Source organism: Ambystoma mexicanum, chromosome 3p (genome assembly GCF_040938575.1).
Source record: "Ambystoma mexicanum isolate Mex_15411 chromosome 3p, UKY_AmexF1_1, whole genome shotgun sequence".
Lineage (NCBI taxonomy): Eukaryota > Metazoa > Chordata > Amphibia > Caudata > Ambystomatidae > Ambystoma > Ambystoma mexicanum.
Genome location: NC_090925.1, coordinates 220202848 through 220228750, shown reverse-complemented (window position 1 = coordinate 220228750; position 25903 = coordinate 220202848). Strand labels below are relative to the sequence as shown.

At 45.5% G+C, this 25903-nt stretch overlaps 1 protein-coding gene across 1 annotated transcript in view; it reads right to left on the bottom strand.

Annotated features, from left to right (window-relative positions):
• The window catches only part of TAPBPL (TAP binding protein like), a 180597-nt gene that overhangs the window by 77456 nt on the left and 77238 nt on the right, over positions 1 to 25903 (bottom strand). The window contains exons 3-4 of the mRNA XM_069650698.1: positions 3076 to 3585; positions 1843 to 2181 (exon numbers count right to left, since the gene is read on the bottom strand). Of these exons, the coding sequence (XP_069506799.1) occupies positions 1843 to 2181; positions 3076 to 3585 (849 nt within the window). The remainder of the gene's footprint in view (positions 1 to 1842; positions 2182 to 3075; positions 3586 to 25903) is intronic.

Sequence of the window (25903 nt, the reverse complement as noted above, 5' to 3'; positions counted from 1 at the left end):
TTAAAATATTTTCTTTTCATGACCGGGTCGCCTCACGGAATCCCATTCATGGAAAGAAAATACTGTACCCAGAGGACTGCCAGGATTGGGAAGACGGGCTCCGTACTAAGCCCCTCTTCCATTTCTATGGCGGGCTTACAGAGCAGCCGGAAGCAGCTGTGGTGGCGCCACTTGCCGCTGCTGCAATGAGGTAAGTGGGGGGAGGCGAGTTTGAAAAAAAGGGGGGAAAATGATGTTGGGCTGGGGAACCAGCCATCAGGCAGCTTGGAACATGGGCGAGATGGGCAGTTTCAGCTTGCGTTCCTAGCCTCCTGATTGGCTGGCTCCCCTCTCCCAACCAACCCGCTGGGTGCTAATAATGCATGCATCTGGGAATTAAAATCAGAGTCCCCAGAATTATATGAGAAAGAAACCGAGGGAACAAGCATTGCACTGTAGGAAATTGAAGTTCACATTCCTAGACAATGAGTGAGTGTGAAACGATTGCATACATGGAAATAAGGTGCACACTCCCAGAGACCTCCGAGAAAGACTGCGAGGAGAATTTAACCTGCTGGGGATTGAATTTCAAGTTCAAGATACGGTTGAGAAAGAGACTGGAACAACTGTGGGCCACAACCGGACAAAGTTTCAAGACGCAAACAACCTTACAAAGCTTGCATTAAATGAAATCCTTGAACTTGATGTCTGGTCTAATGTAATCGTTTAGAGGAATAGCCAGAGATGTCACTGCACTATAGCACATCACCACTGCAGCTGACAGAGTCATGTATCGAGGTTGAGGGTTTGGGACATTAAACCTTCAACTTGCAGGATTCCTGATGACAAGGAGACCTCACCCAGCGGATCACTTTATTGCTATCAACTGGTCAGTAGAGCGATGGCTTTGATTAGATCATGCTACTTTTGATCTTGACACTGAACTTTTGGGATGCCCCTCTACTGAGATCAACGCATTTTGCAAATGGATGGTGCCCTCAAAGGCAGTTCTGTTCACTTTACAGGCTACACGACAGTCTTAAACATCAGCATCCTCCTTGAAGGAACCCATGATCAATTAAGATGCTGGTCCATTTCATCCTCGAAGCCGGGTATGCCTTCAGGGACATCACATTTTCAAACAATTCATGGAAGAATAGCAATAGGTGGGCACAATGCTCATGGTCATCAGTGCTTCCGGGCAATGCTCCGATAGAGTTAAAACCAAGACACGATCGCTGCCCACCGCTCCAAAAACAGAAGTGACAAAATCATATGACGTGTAACGTCACCGCCCCCATCACGCCACTGTTTAAAAGATCCTTTGATAAACAATCTTAACTTTCTCAATGCAGAGCTAGAAAAAAAGTAAACACAAGATTTACTATTCCAACGCAATGGCAAACAAAGAAATGTGAAGACAGACAGGAGGCCTGGGTGTCGCTATTCTTTTTTTTTATCTCATGAGGACAAGTTTCCCAACAGGTTATTCTTCAAGCTTTTGAAAAACATTCATGCTTATTATACCACTAGATGATGAGGGTGAAACCATAGCTCATCCATTCTACAAGCTGCCCCCTTGTAAGAGCGCGTAAGCTGCAACTGTATTTATTATGCTCCATTGCCGGATTACAGAGCTACTGCATTGTGCAAAGATACTCTACATGTCTAACTTTCTGTGTACCTACATATTGAAGAAACCACTATCCCACAATCACTCTTGTGCTAAAACAAGCAGAGTGATGGTGTGTCCCAACATGTGTAAGAGTGTGGGGGGGGTGTACACATGAATGAGACATTGTGCAAGAGTGCGTGTTTCTCTCTTATTTACACATAATTCAGACAGTGCAGGTGGGGTCTCACCTTGAACATTCACATGAACGATCTGCTGAGCATGGCTCGACGGTGTAGTAATCAGACAGATGTAAGAGCCCTCGTCCTTCACCTTAATGCTTGTGATGGTGAGGGAGGCATAACCAAGCTCTCGCAGCCTCTGAGGATCCATAAGCATGTGATCTGACTGTGATCTTTCCCCCTTCTCTGGGCTGTATTGGTGGATGGTGCGACCATTGCCTTGGTGCTGGATCCTCCACTCCACGGCGGCCGTGTCCAGGCTAGGTGACAGCAGGCCACAGTCAAGAGTCACAGAATTCCCAATGGCAGCTATAAGCGAAGGGGTGCGTGTGAAAACACTGAGGTCCACTGCATAGGAGAAAGAGATGGGTGAGAGAAATAGAAGAGTTACAAACTAAACGAATGGGAAAGTGAGAAAAAAAGATTGAGCCGACATGGAGAATGAATTCCCCTCTTAACCCAGAATTGATCAAAAAGGAAAGTGATAGAAAAAAAGAGCAACAGAGAAAAAAGAACAAGCAATAGAAAAAGAAGAGGACAGGAGAGAAAAAAAAGCAAGCCAATAGGAAAAAAGAAGAGCACATGAACAAGACAATAGAAGAGCCGGCAAAAGAAAAGGAGAGCATACAAGAGAAAAAGGAGAGCACGAAAGAGAAAAAGGAGAGCACAAAAGAGAAAAAGGAGAGGGAGCGAGAAGAAAAAGAGAGCAAGAGAATAGAAGAGCGCGCAAAAGAAAAGGAGAGCATAGAAGAGAAAAGGAGAGCATGCAAGAGAAAAAGGAGGACGAGAGAAAAAAGGAGAGCGAGCGAGAAGAAAAGGAGAGCAAGAGAAAAGGTGAGCATGCAAGAGAAAAGGAGAGCATGCAAGAGAAAAGGACAGGATGCGAAAGAAAAACGAGAGCAAGAAGAAAATGAGAGCAAGAGAAAAGGAGAGCATGCAAGAGAAAAAGCGAACGAGAAATGTACAGCTGGATAGTGAAAAAAGAAGCATGTGTGATAGAAAAATGTGTGAGAGAAAGTGAAAGAGTGTGAGAAAAAAGGAAAGCGCACAAGAGAAAAGAAGGGCTAGAGGGAAAGGAGGGTGAGTGAACGAGCTTGCATCCATGTATACGAGTGGCATTAATGACCATTAACAGCCAATTGCTATCTCATCCTAGATGGAGGTTACATCATAGCAGTGTCGTTCCTGCCAAAACGCCAACCCACAGTACAATACTTTTTCTGGAGTGTAACCGTCCATTACCCAACAATGGGATTGTCCCCTTGTCACTGAGGAGCACATTCAGCCGTGGGTGAAGTCTCGGTTCCCCTTCTCCTCCATTCCAGTTGGATGCTGTCTTCATCACCATGGTGGTGCTGAAATTGCCATCTGGAATGTGAACAAAGAAAATGAAATAGGAGGAGGCGTGTGCCAGGTCCGTCTGGTGATGCTGGGCCCTTTCCTGGTCAAATCCTGCCTCTTCCTGTCCAGGTTCGGTCCCTTCATGGGAAAGTCCCACCTCTTCTTGCACAGCCACCATATTTCCCTCTTGAAACCCCGCCTCTTCCTGATCAGACTCAGACCTTTCCTGGTCCAGCACAACATTTTGTCTGATAGTCTCCACTTCCTTGTCAAGGCCAGCACCTTCTCGACCATGCGCCATCTTGTCCGTTTTGCTCCGAGCGAAATAAGGACTGATTTCACAGATCACTTCCTGGCCATTGCAATCTGCGTGTAGCACAGTCTCTGCCTCACTCGCCTCCATTGCTTGGCCTGTAAAAATGAAAACATAGCAAAGATGTAAAGGGGAAATTCAAGCAAAAACTTTAGGAACAATTTATAATAAAGTACAATAACAATGTAGGATGAAGGAATAATTAATATGCATTGAAAGTTTAACAAACGTTTAGCGATGAGTAATTATTGTGTAGCGTGCACATAACTACTGGCTAATTCTGTACAGAATGAGTGATTTACTGGCGTCAAAGAGGTATTCCCACGTGATCTGCATGGTGGACAAAATGTTGGGACCCCAAATGATCCCCTTACAATGTCTATTACTTATGATATAGGAAGACATCAGATATCAATTAATTTACAAGAGAGCAGTCATGTTTCACCAATGTACCATGCTATGTGTTTCATCCAATGAAGTCAGGCTTTGTAAATGGACAATAAAAAAAACCTAAAGCATATATAAATTACATTATGTACATTACTGTACGTCATTTTGTATATTTGTTTTAAATTGTTATTATGAAAAACAAACAGAATTAAGCCCAAAATAAAGAGGTTTTTTTGTGGTTTGATAAACGTGTGGGCACAAATTGCTTTCCTGTGTCCCGACAGTGAAGGTTACGGAATGCAAGTGATGCATGCATTTGTTTATTTGGGTTGATATAGCGCTTTCTCCAAAGCACAGTATAAACATTTGCATTAGCCGTTACATTATAGTGAATAATTTTGAGGGAGCTGGGAGGCTGCTCCCAAGTGAACCAGGCCAAATTATTGTGGTACAGGCCCCAGTATTATTGAGACCATCCTGAGAGCGGCCAAGAAGATGAGTAGGATTGATTGGAGAGGCGCACCAATGCCCATCTTCCCAGACTGTCCCAGACAGGTGATGGGGAGAAGGATGTGCTTTTCACAGAAGCCAAAGCCCTTGTAAGAGAAAAATTTCAAGGTGCCTTCAAGTAACCCTACAACACTGATGATTATTTTCCAGAAGGAGTGAAGAGCCCAGCTGACCCTGCTCAAGCAATGGGCTGCCTGCGTGGAACACCTGCAGGCTCTTCTGAGCGCCAAGAAGGTGGGGCCGGAGGTGTGCTCAGCTGTGCCCCTATGGCTGCAGGCACCCCCCTGCTGACATGCTTTACTGATAAGACCTGGTTAATGATCCCCCTCCCCCGACCCGACCATCCAGGGTTCGTTTTACTGTTCTGACACTTTTCTTAGGCAAAGTAGAAAAGGGCACTGGATAAACCTGACAGTTAATTGGCCTACCTATTTATTTATTTATTGGTCATTTGTAATACGCACTATAGAGCAAAAAGTGTGTTTCGAGGTGCATCAAAACAAGGAGGGGGAAAGGGAAGAGGGAAAAAGGTACAAAATAAAAACAATGGATGTTCTTAAAAGGTCTTGAAATATTCGGGAACGTGCAAGTGCATGAGAGAAGGTGGGAGGCGAAGGAGGCAGGGAGGACGAACAAAACATTCTGACTAGGTTGTGAGATGATTTAGAACGTGCAAGTGCTGAACATGAAAAAGGGAGAGGGGGAGGAAGGAAGTGCGGGGGGGTGAAGGTGAGAGGTACAATACATGCAAAAAAGTAAAAGTGCAGGACAAGTAGGTAAACTGCATTATGGAAAAACAGACATGCAATTATGGAAATCAGGTAGATGGACTGCAGACTGGTAAAGCCTTGTCTCATAATATGAGGGCCTACATCAGTCAGGCAGGTAAACAATCGGACAATCCGGTAAGATTGAATGCAGACTGGAAAAGCCTCGCCTCGTAGTACGAAGGGCTACATCAGTCATGCAGACAAGTACACAGACTAAGAAACAGCAATTGAGCACAGCAATGGAGAGGGTTGTGGGATGTATTGACCCACTTTTGCTCTGCTATGCTGCATCACTCTGTTATGGTGGTGCCAGAAACAGCAATATGGCCGCAAAACCTTGGTGCGTGCCAAAACCCCTGAAAATAGCGCTTTTCAACGCACAAAAAGATGGCTGACTAATCTGCCACGCATGTTGTCAGTGGTGGAACAGAGCTCTCACTACTGAAATGTGTCACTGGGCTCCACAACAATTGAAAGTGGAGGGCAGAAGGAAAAGGCGGTGCTTTGCTAAATGAAACTCCAATATTGCTTTAAATCACCTTTTCTTTGCTGCTGAAACTTCAGAATGCCAGTACAGAACACCTTCCAAATATTAACAATTCTCTCTGGGTGCTACAATTCACTTAGTTTAAGGAATCACTGTGAACTTGCAAGGTCCTGAAAGGAGAGCATAAAGAGATCTCCACAGCAAAAGTGGCCTGCCTGTGGATCTGTAAAAAAAATCTCTGTGCAGCAGAGGGCTACCTGTGATGACAGCTGTCAGGGGCCTTCCTGATTAAACTATAACATATTATAAACTGAAAGTCAAATGTTTGCAATATAAGAGGCCTGATAGTAACCCATATTATAGTTGCTTTTGATCCCACAGGGCTAAAATCTTGAATGAGAATTCTATCTGTTATTTGATACAAGTTTGTTTTGTGCTAAAGAAAAGCCAAAATAATTTAACAATTAAATTAAACCTGGCTAAACTGCAAGAACTTGAAAAGCAGGTTTTTTTCCCAGATGGAGGGCCTTCCCCTCAACAGAAACTCACGGGGAGGTGTTAATTGCTAGGTTAGGACAGATTCTGGTCTACAGAGCGCAAAGGAACAATGACAGAATTGCAACCCAGGAAATTGGAAGTGTGAAAAGGGTTGTAAATAGCCTCCAGAAGGAAGAAGACAGGAGGAGCATGCTCCTGGACTGAAGGGAGACAAAACGAGGCAGAGCCAAGCAACCATCTGTTGCTGAACCTGAACAAAGAACACATTTTGCAAAATAGTGAAAAATATAAAAATGACAGAATTGTTCATTTAATTTCTGGCTGCACGTCTGAAGAGGCGCCAGAACTGTGTGAAATGTTCTGAACAGAAATGGCAATAAATGTGGGTTTGTGGGGTCTGTATTTCCGCTAGAATTGTGAAACTTTATAGACTCATTCCCATGTTAAACACACACATTTGTGGAAACTTGCATAAAAACTGAAAAGTGTGTTCATAGCGAAAAGGGTAAAATTCTGTAGAAAGGGGAGACATGACCCCACAGCTACGGGGTTTTGAGGAATAGCTGCTATGTAAAATATGTCATCTTTATGTGTGATTTGTATAAAGGTGACCAATGTAGAAATGTACATTTAATATAAAATCAGATTTGGAGACCAATGGCTAAAGGGAGGTCTCTGAGGATTGTAAAGCAAATCATAAAACCTGACATCACCCAGCCTTGAGCCAATCACTCAAATTGCAAGGCGGAGATGAAGTATTGACCCTATCTCAGCTCAAAGGGGCAAGCTTAGATAAGCCGGCACACACACCCCCTTCATGATGTCATTTTATAGCATAAAAGCACACATAAGGACAAACACATCCACTCACTCTCCTGATGCTGGCGGAGCGCCGTGCTACTGAAATCTACATCTTCCTTGTTCCAGACTCCAGAAACCTGGCAAAGCAAAGGCCTATTGCATACCTGAACCATTCTCAGCTAGGCCTCAAATTCTAGAACAGAACCCCAAAAGCCTAGGGGAAGCATCATAATTCAGCCAGGCTGTGCTGTTACTGCTTGTCTGCAGAATTGAAATATCCTCAGAACCAAAACGGGCAGATCCTCTCCAGTCCAGTGCCGTTCTGTGACCAGAGTGCCTTGCTGACCCTGTCCAGTCCTGTGCCATGCTGTGACCAGAGCGCCTTGCTGACCCTGTCCAGTCCGATGTGCCCAGCTGTCAGTCCCTGACAGGTCCAGAATCCTGACGGTCAAGAATCCTGACGGTCCAAAATCTTAAATCCATTTGTTTTGTGCGTATTCACAGGAAGCTAGAAACGGTTGATTCTGTGCATTATCTTGTCCCCTCCTAACCTCTGAGCTATCCTTCCTTTCATAATAGGTAATATTGTTAAAATCTGTAGTGAAATCTTATTCTGTCTATCTGTAAAAGCATCCTTTTCCTAATCATTTATCAACTGTGATCTATTAATTTCCTTTGAGTGACCAGCCTAGTTCTCCAAGGTGGACAGCGAGGAACCAGGACTGAGTCGTGAATATCTCCTAACCCTTACCTGTGCAGTCCTGGTAGCTTAGCTTGGATGCTCTATCACCCAAAACCGCATTGCAAATCAATGCGATTCTCCCGTTATCGTTAATATCGCGCAATGAAAAGTTTGCCGTGATTTTAAAAATCGGAAAGCTTTACATGTGTAAAATAGATTTAAACTGCTTCCAACTTGGATTTTAAGATTGCAAATGTTTTCTACTGACTAACTCATTGCGTATGATTGTGTGCAGCTGTTCAAAGCGGCTCCCATAGGAATTTACAACAATGTAAGCATTTTTCTACACATTTAGAGTTCTTGCGCAGCCACTTTAAAAGTCATTTCTGACAGTTGAAAAGCCCACTTCGTTTTTCTCTTTCTGTGTAAGGGGGAAAGGGGAAGTGAGACACGGTTTAATCTGTACTATTCCTGAATACCTCCTCTCTCCTTCCATCTCTTTGCATTGCCTATTGGGGGGTTGAGAAGTGTTGCAGGGGGAATTTCTAACCATTGTGCTATCTGATCTGAAACCAACACAAAAATATTAGTTTCTCTGCTGCATTTGTTTGCTCATAACTTTGTCCCAGTATATTAAAGACATCATTCTGTGTTCTGTCACCCCATTGGTGATTGTTGTTTACCTATTAATATATATATATTGTGTTTTTTATCTTAACTAAGTAAATAAATAATACCTTTTACAAACCAGCCTGATTTCTCATCCAGCGTGACCCGGGGTATTCTTAAATAAGGGGTGTGATACGAGTGGTACATCTTTCAAATAATTGAATCCATATATCAAATACGTTTTTCCATTGCGCTGTACACTAGGACGAGAGCTGAGTGTATCGCCTGATTGAAATCCTTAACAAATCTGGGGGCTCGAGTCTGGGGTTTGATTGATTGCCAACTGTGACAGTCTAACACAGCAGTCTAACCTGCAGAGTAATAATACGTTGTGTGGTGTGAGTACTGTGCTACACTGTATAAGCGCCCCTAAAATACATACTCTAGAAATCAGGCCCGTTTGAAAAAGTAAATTTACCCTGAAATAAGCCAGAAGGAAATTAATATTTCCAGAATGGCAACCCCAGTGGAAATCAATATTGCAAGGGAACACCCAGTGCACAAATTGTTTGTCAGGGGTGAATGGGTAGAGCAGGATGAGAAAGGCTGGCTGCAGGAAATCAAGCAACAAGTCACTGCCACAGATTTAGATACATGGCAGGACCAGGATCCAGTACACCAGGCACTTAGTGAACTGTTTATGGCCCCAAAAGTAAAAGAAGAGCAATGTAAAATATGTAAAATTGCCAAAATAGCAGCTTACCTGTACCTCCAAATTGGAGTAATACAGGAAAAATATGCCGAAAGCCTAGATCTGGCAAAGAGGCAAGTACAATCCCTAGAGAAAACCCAAACTGATCTGGACTCTGCAGAGCAAAGGCTACAAAAGAACCAAGAATCAGAGAGAGAAACCAGACAGTACCTGACAACATTAAAGGAAGATCTGGATCTCCTGCAGCAAGAGAAGGCAGAGCAAGATACCAAAATACTGACACTGCAAAAAGAGTGTCAAGAAAGGTTGGATTCCCTACAACAGAGCCAACAAAAGCTGGAGCAGCAATTAAATGATAATAGAACCTGCGCAGGGCAGATAATTGCCCTAGAAAGTCAGATTGATGAACTAAAGGAGGAAAATAATAAATTAATAGTGAAGGATCTCCACTCTCAAACAGATTTTGATGAGGAGCGGCAGAAATTATATGCCATTAGAAAACAAAGGGATGACCTGGCTGAGCAGAAGGGAACTCTATGTCAAGAGAGGGACGCCTTAGGCCAGGAAGTGAGTGTCATGAGGCGCCGGTTCCGTTGGACACTGTGGCACCGTTGGAGGCATGCCGCTTACGTCCGAACGCCTCCTTCCAACATAGCGCCTCCGAATTCTGACAGCGGTTCAGTCTCGTATGTGTCACCTGACCGCTTGGCTCCACCTCCTCGGTCGCTGAACGCTCTTCTACCTGGGAAACCCGGAAGACGTTGCGTTGCTACTCCTGTATGGAAACGCTCTGTGAGTTCGAACTGTCCTCTACTACTTTTCTCTGTATACTCTTACACCTCTAACCACTCTCGTCTCGTATTATCCTCTGTAGAGCCCTCTTGATAACTCGCAGCTGCCAGCTCGACAGTGTGTCATTTCCTCCAAGATCCCACTCCACAGGTATATCACTTAGTTTTTCCCATTTACTATCCACACGTCCCGACTTCCTCTAACATATTATTTTCGTTATCAGACCTGAATCCCCTTTCAGTGCAGTTACGAGACTAGTTCCGCTTCACCTCAGGCGGTTCCAGAATGGCCCGCCAACATCCTATGAAGCCGAGAGAAAGACGATCCCTTCTATTTTCAGCCCATTGTCTCCGTACTCTAGGTAATATATATATCTATTCTGGGGCATCATTCGTGCTCATCGTATCCCCTTTCCCTGACGTAATCCATATTATTCCTTTACTCTAGAGTGAGACCGTCCGGCTCTCTGGACACACTCCCATTCCACCTTTGTCATCAGTCGACAGTCTAAGATCTCTATCAGGTACTTCCACGAATTCTCCCTAAATTATATAGATTTATATCTCTTTTCCTGGTACTTTACTCACCTTCTCTCATTCACCACCACAGTTAACGGCCTACGCCCACGACCTTCAAGTTGTCAGAAGAAACTTCTGTCCAGCCGATTCCAATCCGGATTCCACCCCGAAGAATGTCCAGAGGCGAAGGACCAGGGTTTTATCCCCCAGAGGGTTTCCCTGGGGAGTCTGGAACACCGCGACTGTTTATCGGTGCGGGGGCTCAGACTTCTCAGTGCGATTCTTACTATACTGCAGAGTCTGATCCGTGTGTTCCGGACGGTGGGTTCTTTACTTTCCTCACTTACCTGCCAGGATTGGAGTTATTTCCACGATTTGATAACAGTGAGCCAGTTAAAAACCAGGTTACAAGAAAGAAAGTTGGCCCTCCGGGAGCTTAGTGGAATCATAATGGATTATGAAAAGCTGTTAGAGCACACCAGGTGGGTGGAGGAGGCTCTGGCAAAGAATAATCAAACCAGTAAGGACCAAACTCAGGAGGCGAGTCTCCTGCAGCAAAAATTGGCCCAATACTCCCAATTCAGGCAGGAAGCACAGAGAGACAATGAGGCTCTCTGTGAAAAGAATGACAGGCTCCATAGACAGATAGCCATGCAAGAACAACTCATAGAGACCAGTAAGGCCTTAATAGAGGAACACAAGGGTCAGATTCTGGCAGTTCATCAGGGAGTAGGGGCGGAAAGGGATGAGGTAAGATGGGAGAGAGAAACCCCTGAGCATAACCTCAGGAACCCTGGCATCAGGGACTTTAACCCCTTCAATTCCATGGACTCTGCCACCCCCATGTCCACTGGCTCATATGAACCAAGGGCCACGGGATGGTAGACTTCAACATAATGGGAAATATGGGACTGACAGGTCAGCGCCTCCCAGAAATGGATGGGCGGGCATATATGTACAGGTTCCCAAGTGCTAGGGCCATCTTCTCTGATCAGGGAGACTCCAGTGAGGGGAGAATCAGAGAACTGGATCCTCAGAAATATCACCTACCTAGAGATCAGTCATTGAAATTTGGTGGGGAATTCCATGAGACTAGGCCCACTAAGAGCATCTTAAAAACCTCTTCCCAGCTAGGACAGCGGGGTGGGGGAGTACTCAGCCAATCCTGAGAGCAAGGGAGAGTCAGAAGACTCTTCTGAGTGCCACAGGTCTTGAGAGACTAGGCCCCTACATTCTGCCAGCCATTCCCAAGCTCACAGAATCCGGGAGAGCCTAGAAGATCAGACAGCCACCTCTGGTAGCAGTGCCTCTGAGTGAGAGGATGAGTGGACTAGGGTGACCAGAACTAAGAAGGCCAACAAAGTTAAGAGAGCTTTACTCAAAGATCCCCTGAAGCAAATAAAAGCTATTAGGAGTGTCATCACGCCCTACCACAAAAATGCCAAATATTCAGTTTGGGAGCACCTTGAATTGTTTGAGCAGATGATGGAGACTTTCCACCTGAAGGACAGCCAAAGCTGTATTCAGTATGTAAAGTGGACATTTTCTCCCGAGTACTCCAGCTTCTTTGCGGAGCTGGAGGATCAGAACCATTCAAGATGGTCCACCTATAGGGCGGCCATCCTGAAGCATTTTTCTATTCATGGAAACCCTCAAGAGGCCCGCAAGGCATCCTACAGCCTGCAATTTGGGGAAGACCAGGCCCCACAAGAATTTGTCCAAGAAATTAAACATGCCTTTGCGCAGACCACAAGGAGGGTGCGCACTGACAGTAGGGAATTTGTCAACATCTTCTTCCATGCACTTCCTAAATACATTATGACCCAGCTAGTGAGGGACTTTCACGAGAAAAGATCACTAGACTGGGTCATTGAACAAGCAACTTGCATCTACGAAGTGCAGAAGCCACTAGAAAGCAAAAATACTAACAAAGCCCAAAACCAACCAACACCCCTGCTGCTCCTACTAAGGTGGCAGAGGTGGGTGGTTGCCCCCATTTTAGATCTGGAGATGGGGGGCCTAAAAACCTTCCCGCGCAGAATCCTACCAATCCCAGTCCCAGAAGGCCCTCGGGCCAATCCCAAACAGGGAGTCAGGGAGGTAAGCCCACAAATGGGACCCCTATCCTGCCTGATTACATCAGCCCACGCTACAAGGGCAACAGGCCCATCTTGGGCTATGTGTGGACTCCTCCAGCCCAAGGGGCAGGGGGGGCCAACCAGGCAGCTGACAACCCAGGGATCGTCCCTCCTCACTTTCCCCAGGTGGCCAGTAATCCCCCAAATGCCGGGCCAAGTTTCTTTCCCCGGTACCCACCAAACCTCAACCCCCAAAACAACCCTTCTTTCTTTCCCCACTTTCCTGAGCCCAGACAGCCCAATCTGGGAGAGGGGAAGCCAAGGGTGGACGGGTACCAAAACTATCCTAACCAGGGGAATTATGGGCGAAGGGACAGTTACCCTTTCCGTGATCAACCAAGGGTAGATCGGAGGACCCCGTACCAGCCAGAGCGGGTGTCCCAACTGGAGCGCCAGGTCCAGAACATGGCACAGGATCTGGGTTGCATGCTGAGGGCTCAACAGAACCCTCAGATGAGCATTGCAACTCAGAACTCCTCAAATCAAGGGTCCGGTGCTCCAGAAAAATGACAGGGGAAGACCCCCGACAACCCACCGGTTCCCAGGGAGGAGGCACAAGGAGAAGGGGGCTGTAAAGCCTTAGTGGAAGCTTCCTTCCCCACTTGTGAAAAGCCCCAGGAAACCCAGGAACCGGAACCAGAATCTCCTGTCCCCGAAAATCTTCAACCTAAGGAACAGAGGGCGGGTAGGAGAAATAAAGAGCCTAAAAAGGCCCATTTTGTGGAGGAGGTGCAAATCTTCCAATTTGAAGGAGAGGGTCTCCTCAGAGGATTCGGGGAACAGGATCTTCTCCTTCAGAGATGGGGGAACTCCTCCCAAAGAAAAATGGGCCCCAAGAGATCATGATCAAGAATGGGTAGATGGGGGGACTAAGTTAAAACCGCCCATCATCAAACCCCAGAATGACAAGCAAGAAAATCACCTTGGTCAAACCGATTCTGGTGACTGCCTCCAAAAGGGGGGGGGGGGGGCAGCCCAGACTCAGAACCAGGGGAGCCCAAAACTTCCCCTATATCCAATTCCCACCTTTTTCTCACAGGTTCCCAAGATCCCCAAAAAAATCCTGCCCAAATCACCCCTCTGTCAGAATCCAATGCAAAGAAATTAGCCCACCAATTGTCCAAAAATGTGCATTATCTTTGCCCCCTTGAGGAAAAGGAGGGACGATTTTATGCCCCGGTCCAAATACAGGGGCAATGTACAATTTTGGCACTGGTGGACACTGGATCCCAAGCCACCCTTCTGTTAAAAAGGGCCTTTGATCAGCTGAATTCGGAAAGGGGGGAGAAATACCAAATCCCTCTCACCCCTCTTCCTTGACAACTTCAGAACTTCGATGGGAAGGAAATTCCTGTCGAGGGGACTGCAGATTTAGACATTAAAATTGGGCAACACAAGGTGAAGCACCCGGTCATAGTTGTGACTCCAGAGGGCACACCATGTTTACTAGGGAATGACATCCTGCGTAGATTGTCTCCCCTCATAGATTGTGTAAACAAGGTCCTCTGGACCCAGACTAACCGACCAATAAAATTAAAACAGAGTTTAAATGGCACATGCCACATGGTTGAACAAAAACCTGACCAAATTGAATTTCACTCCCAGAATAACCGAATCCCAGACGTGACAGTAATTGCAGTAGGACAACAAACTGGTGATGAGGAGTCCTCTCTATTTCTGCAAATCATCGTTCCTTCCAGTCTAAGGTGGCATTCCACACTGGAAGGAAACACTCTGAAATTCTATACAAATTCACAATCAGAAAAAATCCTACTCCTATCGTCCAAAATGATGAGAAATCAGCTCAAAGCTTGGCTGATATTCAGAAAATTGGAAAGCAGTTGTTCATCCCTATTCAGTTAAATGAAGGGAAGGACTCTGTTCTCACCCGAGTATGTGTTAACAACGGTAAGAGCTTCATCAGCGAGGCCATGTTCCGCAAACTCCCAAAAGATCCAGCCATTCCCACATTTAAACTGTTAGACAAATGGGAAATGGACCTGGAAACACCCAATTCCAAACATCTCCTGCCTAGCAGGTGTATGCTCAAAATTTCCATAGGTAACAAGAGCATAGTCCATAATTGTTGGGTCGTGTGAGATGTCCATGCTGCATTTTATTTAGGTGGTGACATTCTCAATCGCTTTGCCATTAGTTTGGACCTAATAAACTTCAAAGCCTGGTCCCGATTAGCGGGTAATCCCATGGACTTTGATGACCCAGCTCAACTGCTGCCATATGCAGTTGAAATTCAGATTGGAGAGGAAGTCACCATCCCAGAATGGACCCGACAATTCTCACTGGAAGTAAAAATTAAAAGAGGATAGAAACTGAAAAATCCTGACGCCTTTGTTCAGCTCAATACTCATTTCCAACAGCAAGGGTTGGGGGTAAACCCAACACCACTAGTCAATATAGAACAAAAGACCATTCCAATAGAGGTGAATAACAGCGACCTAAAGAGCATCACTCTGGGCGCAGGCACCATTATTGGAATGGCGGTTGATGACTGACATTTTTCCATAGATTTAGGTAGCGAACTGTTAGGACCAATCCCCAAGGACTGCTTTGACAGTGATAGCGACGATGACACAACACCAGACAGGATCTTCCCCCGGCATGGGGGGAATTCCCTGGTGTACTCCTCCTGACCTTATGGTAAGGAAGATCTGACATGTGACTTCAGGAGGGATGAGGTGATCTTTCAAGTCCACAAGGACTGCCTTCCCCACCTGAAGCCATCAGTCCAAATCAGTACTTTGACCAGGGACTTCTCCACCCAGCTGGAGGAGGCTGCTGAGATAGCCAAACCAGAAGTCTTTCAACCTAGCGGATGCCTGTGAGACTCTGGAGCAAAAGCAAAAATTGAATGTTTTCTTAGATTTTCAAGATCTCTTTGCGGTGGACTCATATGACTGTGGTCGCTCCGACATCCACACAGCAATTCCCACGGACCCTGGCACGACTCCAGTGTTTGTGAAGCAATATCGTTTGCCTCTCGCATCAATGGAGTCCCTTACTGAAATAATTAAGAACCTTGAGTCCCATGGGATTATTCGTCCAGTCCACAGCACCTTCAATAATCTGGTGCTGGGGATTCTGAAACCAAACGGCCATTGGAGACTCTGTGCTGACCTGAGGGAGCTCAACAAATGGGTCCATACTTCCCGATAGCCTCTTCCCTACATTGACCAAAGATATTCACTGCAATTGACCTGACCAATGGGTACTGGACTGTAGCTGTCAGTAGGTGAGGACCAATACAAACTGGCCTTTACCTTCGGGGGCAGCAGTACACTTGGACCCGGACTCCCTTCGGATACATCAACTCCGGCAATGACTTTTACATCTTTCTGCATAAGGCCATGCCCGACCTGGGTGAAAGGGGTAACCTGGCCTATGTAGATGATGGTCTAGTCAAAAGCTCAACTGTGGAGGAACACATAGCGGAGATCTGTTATGTTCTGACACAGTTGAGGGGTGCCGGAGCAAAACTCTCTTTCCAAAAGGCACAGTGGTGTAGGACCTGTGTCAATTTCTTGGGGCATGAGATAACTCCTGAAGGTGTCTGTCCCCAGGAAAAGAAAGTAGAAGCACTCCGGAAAATAAAAGACCGCACAACTCTGCGGGAACTAAGGAGCCTCCTTGGAGTAACTAATTACAGCAGAAAGTTCACTGAGGATTACGCAAACTCTGCGGGAACTAAGGAGCCTCCTTGGAGTAACTAATTACAGCAGAAAGTTCACTGAGGATTACGCAGAGATCACAAGACCCCTGATCCATCTGTTGAAGGGGGGGTCAAGTGGGAGTGGGGTCCCAAACAAGCCGAGGCAGTAAGACAACTCAAAAGAAGCCTCTCACAAGCGCCTTGCCTAACTTACCCTGTAAAAAATTTTGGAGACAGGGTTCTAAAATACATGCTTGACTGCAGTATTATATCAAAAGCATGACAAGGTCAATAAAGTAATCTCCTATGCGAGTAAGACTTTATCCTCTGTGGAGGAAAAATTCAACGATTGTGAGAAGGCACTCCTCGCAACGGTGTGGGCATTGAAGAATTACCGCCCGTTTATCCAGGGGGAAAACATCATAGTGGAGACTCCACACCAGCCTCTGCAATATCTTCAAAGTGACAGAATCCGGGCCGGAAATGTGAGTAATTCCTGAATTACTTCCTGGATTCTGTCAATGCAAGGCTTTCCTGTGGAGGTCAGATATGGCCAAAACAAGAAGAGTCCCCTCGCGCAAGGTCTGGCTGACTTGCATGATTGTGCCAGAGAAAACGGTCTCGAGGCCGAAAGTCTTAGAATCAAGGACAATATGGAGGCATACCTTAATTACCCACACAAGGTATATGAAGAAGACAAGTGTGAGGGAATGCCCACTGTCTATGTGGATGGATGCTCCTAAAATGTTGACAACAACGGGGAAAAGGAACTTGTGGCCGGTGTAGGGAATGCATGGGGTACAAAATCGCGTCCCCGAAGTAGTCAAATGGCTGAGCTGATGGCTATGCATCAAGCCATCCTCACTGCTGTCCAACACCAACTCCACGAACTGGTCATAATCACAGACTTCGATTATGTACAGAACGGGTTCGTGGAGCACCTGGTTAACTGGAAAACCAGAGGCATGCTATGTGCAAATAATAAACCTTTAAAACATGGAAAATTAATACAAAATATTGATGATCTGGTCACCTCCAATGGGATGACCATCTACTGGAAAAAGATCAAGGGTCATTCTAAAGTAGAGGGACCAGCCAAAACTGGAAATGACCTAGCTGATCAGCTGGTCAAAACCGGACCCATCTAAGGGGATCTACTTGAGATTGAGTCCCTGTTGGGGGTAATCCAGGTTACTGCTATCACTAGGACCCAGACAAATGCTCACAATGAACTCTCAACTGCACAATGGAATAAGGACACCCCAGATGCTGATTTGATTACGGCTCAAAAAGGGGATCCAATAATTGGGAAGTTTATCAACACATTGAGGACCCTGAGAACTTTCCCCTGACGGATACCGATTACATTGGGAAAGAGGACCTCAGAGTGTTGATGAAATGTCCAAAAATGTTCCGAATCCAAGACGGTTTGTTGGTGAGGAAATCCATATCTGGCCATGACCAGTGGGTGGTCCCCACGTCATTCCGAAGCCTGATGCTAAGTCACGCCCATGATGCGGCTGTGGCCGGTCATGGGGGGTTTCATACGACATTAGAAATCTTGCGAGAGGTTGCATACTGGCCACACATGGGGCAGGACCTCCACCAATACTTGAAGGGGTGTCTTGTTTGTGCACAATTTCCGCCAACATCACTCACACACCATGATCCCCTCCAAAAGAGGGGAATGACAATGCCTTGGTCAGATTTACAAGTCAAATTTATCAGGCCCGTGATTCGCTCCTCTAAGGGGAACAAGTACATGTTGACCGAAACATGCTTGTTCACTAAATGGGTGGAATGTGTCCCGGCCCCAAATTGCAAGGCCGAAACAGCAGCTGCCCTGATGATCAATCACATCTTCTTGCGTTTTGGACTACCCCAAAAGATTGAGTCAGACTGAGGTAGCCACTTCACTAACGAAGTGATGACAAAGATGTGGGAGATACTTGGGGTCAAAGGAAACTACACATTGCCTACTGGCTATCTTCTAGTGGTGGAGTTAAGAGGTACAACAAAACTACTGTAAGCATATTAAAAAAGTTTGTGGCAGATTCTGGGCCAAGTTGGGACATTTGATTACCCCTTGTCCTGATTGCCATCAGATCAACCCCTTCTTCTGCAACCAAAATGTCTCCATTTGAGCTGATGACTGGACGAAGGATGGTGCTACCCCAGCATCTGCTCTACAGAACCCAATAGCAGACCTTGATAAATGCCTCCACCACTCATGAGTATGTTGAGAATCTGAGAAAACACCTTCAACATGCTTTTGCCTATGCTCAGCGCAATTTAGAGAGATCTGCAGACAGTATGAAGACCCACTATGATCTAAAGACAACTAAAAAGGAATACCAAGTAGGAGACCGGGTCTACTTGTACAATTTCCAAAGGAACCAAGCCAAACAGCACAAATTCCTCCCAACTTGGCAGGGTCCTTTTGAAATTGTGGACAGAATCCCACCAGTTGCCTACAGAATCTGCATCCCCAAGGGCATTTTGGCAGAAGGGGAAGACAAGTAGGTCCAAATAAACCAGCGCAAGAGTTGCCATCCCAGGCATACTTTGTGGCAAATAGAGGAGCCAACCGGAAACCCAGAGGGGGAAAATTTGGAAACCTAGAAGAATCCACCTGTTAAAACCATTAGTAAACATAGATGCGGAATATCACCAATTGTATTCAATGCATGCATCTGCCCCACTACACCCTCGGGGAGTAATAGTGGGGAAATTTCCATAACCATGATATTTTCTGTTTTCTAACATTGGAACTCAGAAACATCTAATCACCAAGGAGGACCACTCGGGGACCGGGAGGAAAGACCAAGGAAGCCCAGACTGGGCTCCATACTCCCAACCAGAACCAGCAATATTCCTGACCAGAACCGGCGAGGAGAGCGGGTCGCCTCCAGCACTGATGGGAGAAGCAGCTGACTTTCTCCACATGGACAAAAGAAAAAGAACATCCCAATCTCCCGACTTCCCCTTGACGGGCGGTCAAACTCGAGTCGGGAGGGAGGGCTTTGTGGGATGTACTGAGCCACTTTTGCTTTGCTATGCTGCATCACTCTGTTATGGTGGTGCCAGAAACAGCAAAATGGCTGCAAAACCCTGGTGCTTGCCAAAACCTCTGAAAATTGTGCTTTTCAACACACAAAAAGATGGCTGCCCAATCTGCCACTCATGTTGTCAGTGGTGGAACAGAGCTCTATCTACTGAAATGTGTCACTGGGCTCCACAACAATTGAAAGTGGAGGACAGAAGGAAAAAGCAGTGCTTTGCTAAATGAAACACCAATATTGCTTTAAATCACCTTTTCTTTGCTGCTGAAACTTCAGAATGCCGGTACAGAACACCTTCCAAATATTCAAAATTCTCGCTGGGTGCTCCAATTCACTTAGTTTAAGGAATCACTGTCAACTTACAAGGTCCTGAAAGGCTAAGAGCATAAAGAGATCTCCACAGCAAAAGTGGCCTGCCTGTGGATCTGTAAAAAAATCTCTGTGCAGCTGAGGGCTACCTGTGATGACAGCTGTCAGGGGTCTTCCAAACTTTAACATATTATAAACTGAAAGTCAAATGTTTGCAATATAAGAGGCATGTTACTGATAGTAACCCATATTATAGTTTTTTTTTATCCCACAGGGTTAAAATCTTGAATGAGAATTCTATTTGTTATTTTATATAACAAGTTTGTTTTGTGCTAAGGAAAAGCCAAAAGAATTTAACAATTAAATTAAACCTGGCTGAGATGCAAGAACTTGAAAAGCAGGTTTTTTTTCCCAGAGGGAGGGCCTTCCCCTCAACAGAAACTCACAGGGAGGTGTTAATCGCTAGGTTGGGACAGAATCTGGTCTACAGAGCGCAAAGGAACAATGGCAGAGTTGCAACCCAGGGATTTGGAAGCGTGAAAAGGGTCGTAAATAGCCTACAGAAGGAAGAAGCCAGGAGGAGCATGCTCCTGGACTGCAGGGAGACAAAAAGAGGCAGAGCCAAGCGACTATCTGTTGCTGAACCTGAACAACGTATAACTTGCTATGCAAAATGGTGAAAAATATAAAAATAACAGAATTGTTAATTTAATTTCTGGCTGCACCTGTGAAGAGGTGCCAGAACTGTGTGAAATGTTCTGAACAGGAATGGCAATTAATGTGGTTTTATGGGGTCTGTTTTTCCGCTAGAATTGTGAAACTTTATACACTCATTCCCATGTTAAACACACACATTTGTGGAAACTTGCATAAAAATTGAAAAGTGTGTTCATAGCGAAAAGGGCAAAATTCTATATAAAGGGGAGAAATGATCCCGCAGCTACAGGGTTTTGAGGAATAGCTGCTATGTAAAATATGGCATCTTTATGTGTGATTTGTATAAAGGTGACCAATGTAAAAATGTACATTTAATATAAAATCAGATTTGGAGACCAATGGCTAAAGGGAGGTCTCTGAGGATTGTAAAGCAAATCATAAAACCTGACATCACCCAGCCTTGAGCCAATCACTCAAATTGCAAGGCGAAGATGAAATATTGACCCTATCTCAGCTCAAAGGGGCAAGCTTAGATAAGCCGGCACACACACCCCCTTCATGATGTCATTTTATAGCATAAATAGACACAGCTGACCACACATAAGGACAGACAGATCCACTCACTCTCCTGATGCTGGCAGGGTGCCCTGCTACTAAAATCTACATCTTCCTTGTTCCAGACTCCAGAAACTTGGCAAAGCAAAGGCCTATTGCATAGCTGAACCATTCTCAGCTAGGCCTCAAATTCTAGAACAGAACCCCAAAAGCCTAGGGGTGTCAGTTTAGAAAAATGGATACCTCTCATATGTGACCGCAAACGTATTCTGATGGCCGTGGGCCAACCATCTCATGCACGATATGACAGAATATAGGTTTCCGAGTTTGCCAATGAACGGCCATTTTGATGTAACAAGAATCGCCATTTTGTTTTCTAACCATTGCTCATTGCTTTCTGTTCTTATTGCTTCGCAGTACATTTTCTGCTTACACTGCTCGACTGTAAAACATTGTTATCTGCATGTGAAAGGACAAGGCCGCAGGGCCGCGAGGATAACAAAAGTTTGTTGAAACACAATGTAGGCAGCGCCAGGAAGAATGCCCAGCTCCCTCCCGAATGTAGCCTTGAAGCAGAGCTGCAGGGCATTTAATCATTTTGCAGCTGCCAGCCAGTCTCGTTATATGGTAGAATATGTTAGAATAAAGCAGCTAAAGGCTTGAATTACGCTCTTCTTACGGCCCCCCTTTGCTGAGCCCCGTTAGAGCGTGTCGGCTCCCAGGACACGAATAGCACCTCATAGACAGCAAGGTCTGGAATGCAACTCTTCCCCCGTATGTAGCTCGCTTCCAAGAACAGAAGTGCTCTGTTCTATTCAACAACTGAAAGATGCCTCCGCACTCACAAATTGCAAATTGTTACTAGAATAGATATTTGAAGGTGTCATAGTTGTCGAAAGTGTCCATCATCACACCAAGTTCAAAGAAACCCAATAAAGGGGGGTGTTAAACATGTCATAGCTGATTGTTTGATATGCATTTTGTATATATGTAACTGATGTACGTAATTCACTCTCTTGCGTCCCTCGAGGTCTAGAGATACACGTCGCGGGGCGTGAGACCGAGTTGGCCAACTGAGACTTTTGCTTTGCAATAAACCCTAGCTTTGGGAATACAACCTTGTATCTGGCGTATCTATCGTGTGTGGTGACTCGCCTTGTTTCCATAGATGTAAGGGACCCCTAGGTGCCCCTTTTAGGGGAAGCATCATAATACAGCCGGGCAGTGCTGTTAATGCTTGCCTGCGGATTTCAAATATCCTCAGAACCAAGAAGGGCAGATCCTGTCCCGTCCTGTACCGTGCTGTGACCAGAGCGCCTTGCTGATCCTGTCCAGTCCAATGTGCCCAGCTATCAGTCCCTGACAGGTCCAGAATCCTGACGGTCCAAAATCTTAAATCCATTTGTTTTGTGAGTATTCACAGGAAGCTAGAAACTGTTGATTCTGTGCATTATCTTGTCCCCTCCTAACCTCTAAGCTATCATTCCTTCCATAATCAGTAATATTGTTAAAATCTGTAGTGAAATCTTATTCTGTCTATCTGTAAAAGCATCCTTTCCCTAGTCATTTGTCAACTGTGATCTATTAATTTCCCTTGAGTGACCAGCCTACTGCTCCAAGGTGGACAGCGAGGAACAGAGGACTGAGTCGCGAATCACTTCTGACTCTTACCTGTGCCGTCCTGGTAGCTTAGCTTGGATGCTCTAGTCCATAGCCAACATTTTCTGATTTTAAAACTAAAGCCTCTTTTCATTTTCGCGCCTATTTTACAAAAACAACCTTTACGAAAACCTCCATAACTCACTCTGTTTTTGTGATATAAACAAAATTTCAACTTCTACTTGTAGCCAACATCCATATCTATCAATAGCACCCACATCAATGCGATTCTCCTGTTATCACGAATATTGCGCAATTAAAAGTTTGCCGCGATTTTAAAAAATCTGAAAGCTTTACTCATGTAAAATATATTTAAACTGCTTCCGACTTGGATTTTAAGATTGCAAATGTTTTCTGCTGACTAACTCATTGCTTATGCTTGTGTGCAACTGTTCAAAGCGGCTCCCATAGGAATTTACAACAATTTAAGCATTTTTCCACACATTTAGAGTTCTTGCTCAGCCACTTTAAAAGTCATTTCTGACAGTTGAAAAGCCCACTTTGTTTTTCTCTTTCTGTGTAAGGGGGCAAGGGGGAAGTGAGACACTGTTTGATCTGTACTATTCCTGAATACCTGCTCTCTCCTTCCATCTCTTTGCACTGCCTATTGGGGGGTTGAGAAGTGTTGCAGGGGGAATTTCTAGCCATTGTGCTATCTAATCTGAAACCAACACAAAAGTATTAGTTTCTGTGCTGCATTTGTTTGCTCATAACTTAGTCCCAGTGTATTGAAGACATCATTCTGTGTTCTGTCACTCCATTGGTGATTGTTGTTTACCTATTAATATATATATATTGTGTTTTTGATCTTGACTAAGTAAATAAATAATACCTTTTACAAACCAGCCTGATTTCTGGTCCAGTGTGACCCGGGGTATTCTTAAATAAGGGGTGTGATACGAGTGGTACATCTTTCAAATAATTGAATCCATATATCAAATAAGTTTTTCCATTGTGCTGTACACTAGGCCGAGAGCTGAGTGTATCGCCTGAATGAAATCCTTAACAGGGTGCGCAAGTATGGAAGCCACGCCCCAAGGAGCAGGGGGCTACATTGCGCATGCAGGAAAATGGACAGAGTGTAAGAATTGGATTGCCAACCATAGGGTGAGGGGGGGGGGCCTAGGTCAGCTGTGTAAAACAAAAGGGTACACGATAACTGTGGGCTGCAATGTCTAGGGTGCGGGACTACATCAGGCGAGCAGGTGCAAGTAATTAGTACTGTTCAGGGGTGCGAATGATAAAGAGGATGCAGGAGAGGTAGAAGAGAAGGAAGCAGGGCGGAGAGTGGGGGAGTGAGGAGACGAGGGGGAGTATGGGGGGCAGGAAGTGAAAGCCAGTGGGGATTAAGGGGGAGTTGCAGAAGAAGGCCAGTGTAAGCATGGAGGGGAAACAGGGGGAGCACAATAGGGGAAAAACAAACACAAAGATGAGGGGGTAACAACAAAGCAGCCGGATAAGAAGACAGGAAAAAGGTGAGGTGCAGTAGGAATCAGAGCCGCTACAAGAATTTGCACAAAAAACAATACATCAGAATAAAAAAACACTGGGGAGGCTGAAGGGGAGAATCCACGGCAGGACCCACAGTGTTCAGACTGGGGACTGGTCATGAGGGCGGGTACAGGCCCAGGAATGACCTTGAAAGTCATGAAGAGTCGGCGTCATTACCTGTTATTTTGCCAACATACATCACCCTTGCTCATTCTCCCAGCCCCTTCCTTTCCCCACCAGTAAGGTGCAGAATGAGACAGGTCTTCTTTTTGGCATAAAAAGGCTGCAGATTTATTTTCACACATGATAAAACACAGCAAACAATAGTGAAAATAGTTCTGAAGGTGCGGCGACTGCTCCGTGTCCAAAACCTGCTTCCCCTATTCCCCAGCGAAGTCCATAATAGGCACAACTCCAGCAAACCTTCGTGTCTGAGACCCGCCTGCCCCTGGCTCATTCGGAGTCTGTCTTTGTCACTGGTCACGAAAACACTGCCATGCCGAAGGTGAGTTACCGCCCACCGCGGCTCCCCCCTTACTTCTTTCATAGTTCAAGGAGCTTTGTGCAAATATTCCAAAAAAACTGATCCATCCCAGATGCAGACAAATGCACTCCATCCTTCAAGTAGTATTTCGGAGATTTCAAGTTGATCAAGCCGTGCCTGATCTGAGGAAAACCTCTGCCCCTGCAGAATTTTGCCAATGCGCAATTCAATTACCTTCTCGAATTCGCCACCGCTATGTGACTCTCAGCACGTCCTCCAGCCTACCAGTTAACGTGCGCATCTTGCCCTTTTACACATGTAAATATGGCAAATACGGACCATTTAATTTATACTGCGTACCGTGTACGCTTTGATTTATTCATTAAAAAAACATACTTTCCACCACTAGATGGCAATGTAGCATTTCTTTTGTCAGCAGCATAGCCTTCTTATGCATGATGGTGAATTTCCAACTGAAAGACCAAATCTGTGACAGCTAAATGACCAACACAATAAAGCACGCACCCTTTTAAAATGTGTTCATACCCATAACGTATGTGTTGGATAAGTTTTACTCTCTTTCAGAGGAGAAAACTAATTTTTACTCTCTTGAAATTGCATTTACGCTCTAATTTGAAAAATCATGCGTAAAATACTCCCACCTCAAAATCTTATCTGGAGCACTGACGTCCTACATTCCTAACTCGGAATGATTTTCGACCACACAATCTCGGTCTCCCCCAGCTGTGCTGACAACTCCTGGAAGGAAAATATCATCTCCCTCATCAGGCTCCCTCTCCCCAAACTCGCTAAGTCATTGCCCCCGAGATGTATGATCAAAACATCAGGTTGTTGCTGCTTACCCAGCAATTTGCACACGTTACCTTGCAGTTTTGCCCATCTCATCCCCGGCACCCCATGCCACCATACCCGGTACTCGCCAGCCGTCAGCTTCTCCTGCTCGGCCATCCAGCACGCCCCGGCCCTTGACACAAAGGAATGCCCAACCACCCAGATGTACCGCCTCCTTCTCTGTGCTGCAACTACTAGGAATGAGATGAAAAGGCAGCTGTTAGCGCACATTTTTTTCAGGCCTGATGTACCTCCTGAAACAGCCCGATTTCCATACCCCTATTAGTTTGATAGCCTCATGCCCATCCCTGCCGCCGAGGTGGCTGCCCCTATCCTAAAGGAATGAGTCCTGAACACCCCCACTGTAACCCCCATTTTCTCCAGTGCCTGTAGGCAGTCTCTGCTGGAGATACACTGCCATGCACCCTACCGGGCACACCTTGCTGCCTTATGTGCTGATGAGTGTAATGGTCCTACCTTTCCCCTTCTGATCTATCTTGGATTTTCTCAGTAAGATGCTCAAACGACCTTTGTCCAAGTGCACGTCACCCATCCTCAAGAACCCAGAGCCCCTACCGTCCCAATTCCCCGGTACCAGCTCACCCACTCTGAACGCCCCAAAGAAAGCTAAAGTGAAAGCTGCCGTAATCAAGACCCTCTCTGACTCATTCCAGCAAACTCCTCCTAGGCATTAGATCATACTGTGTAATTTCATCACATCAATGAGCTGCCTTTCATCTGGCTTCCCCTCAGCCTGCTTGGCGCAACCTTTA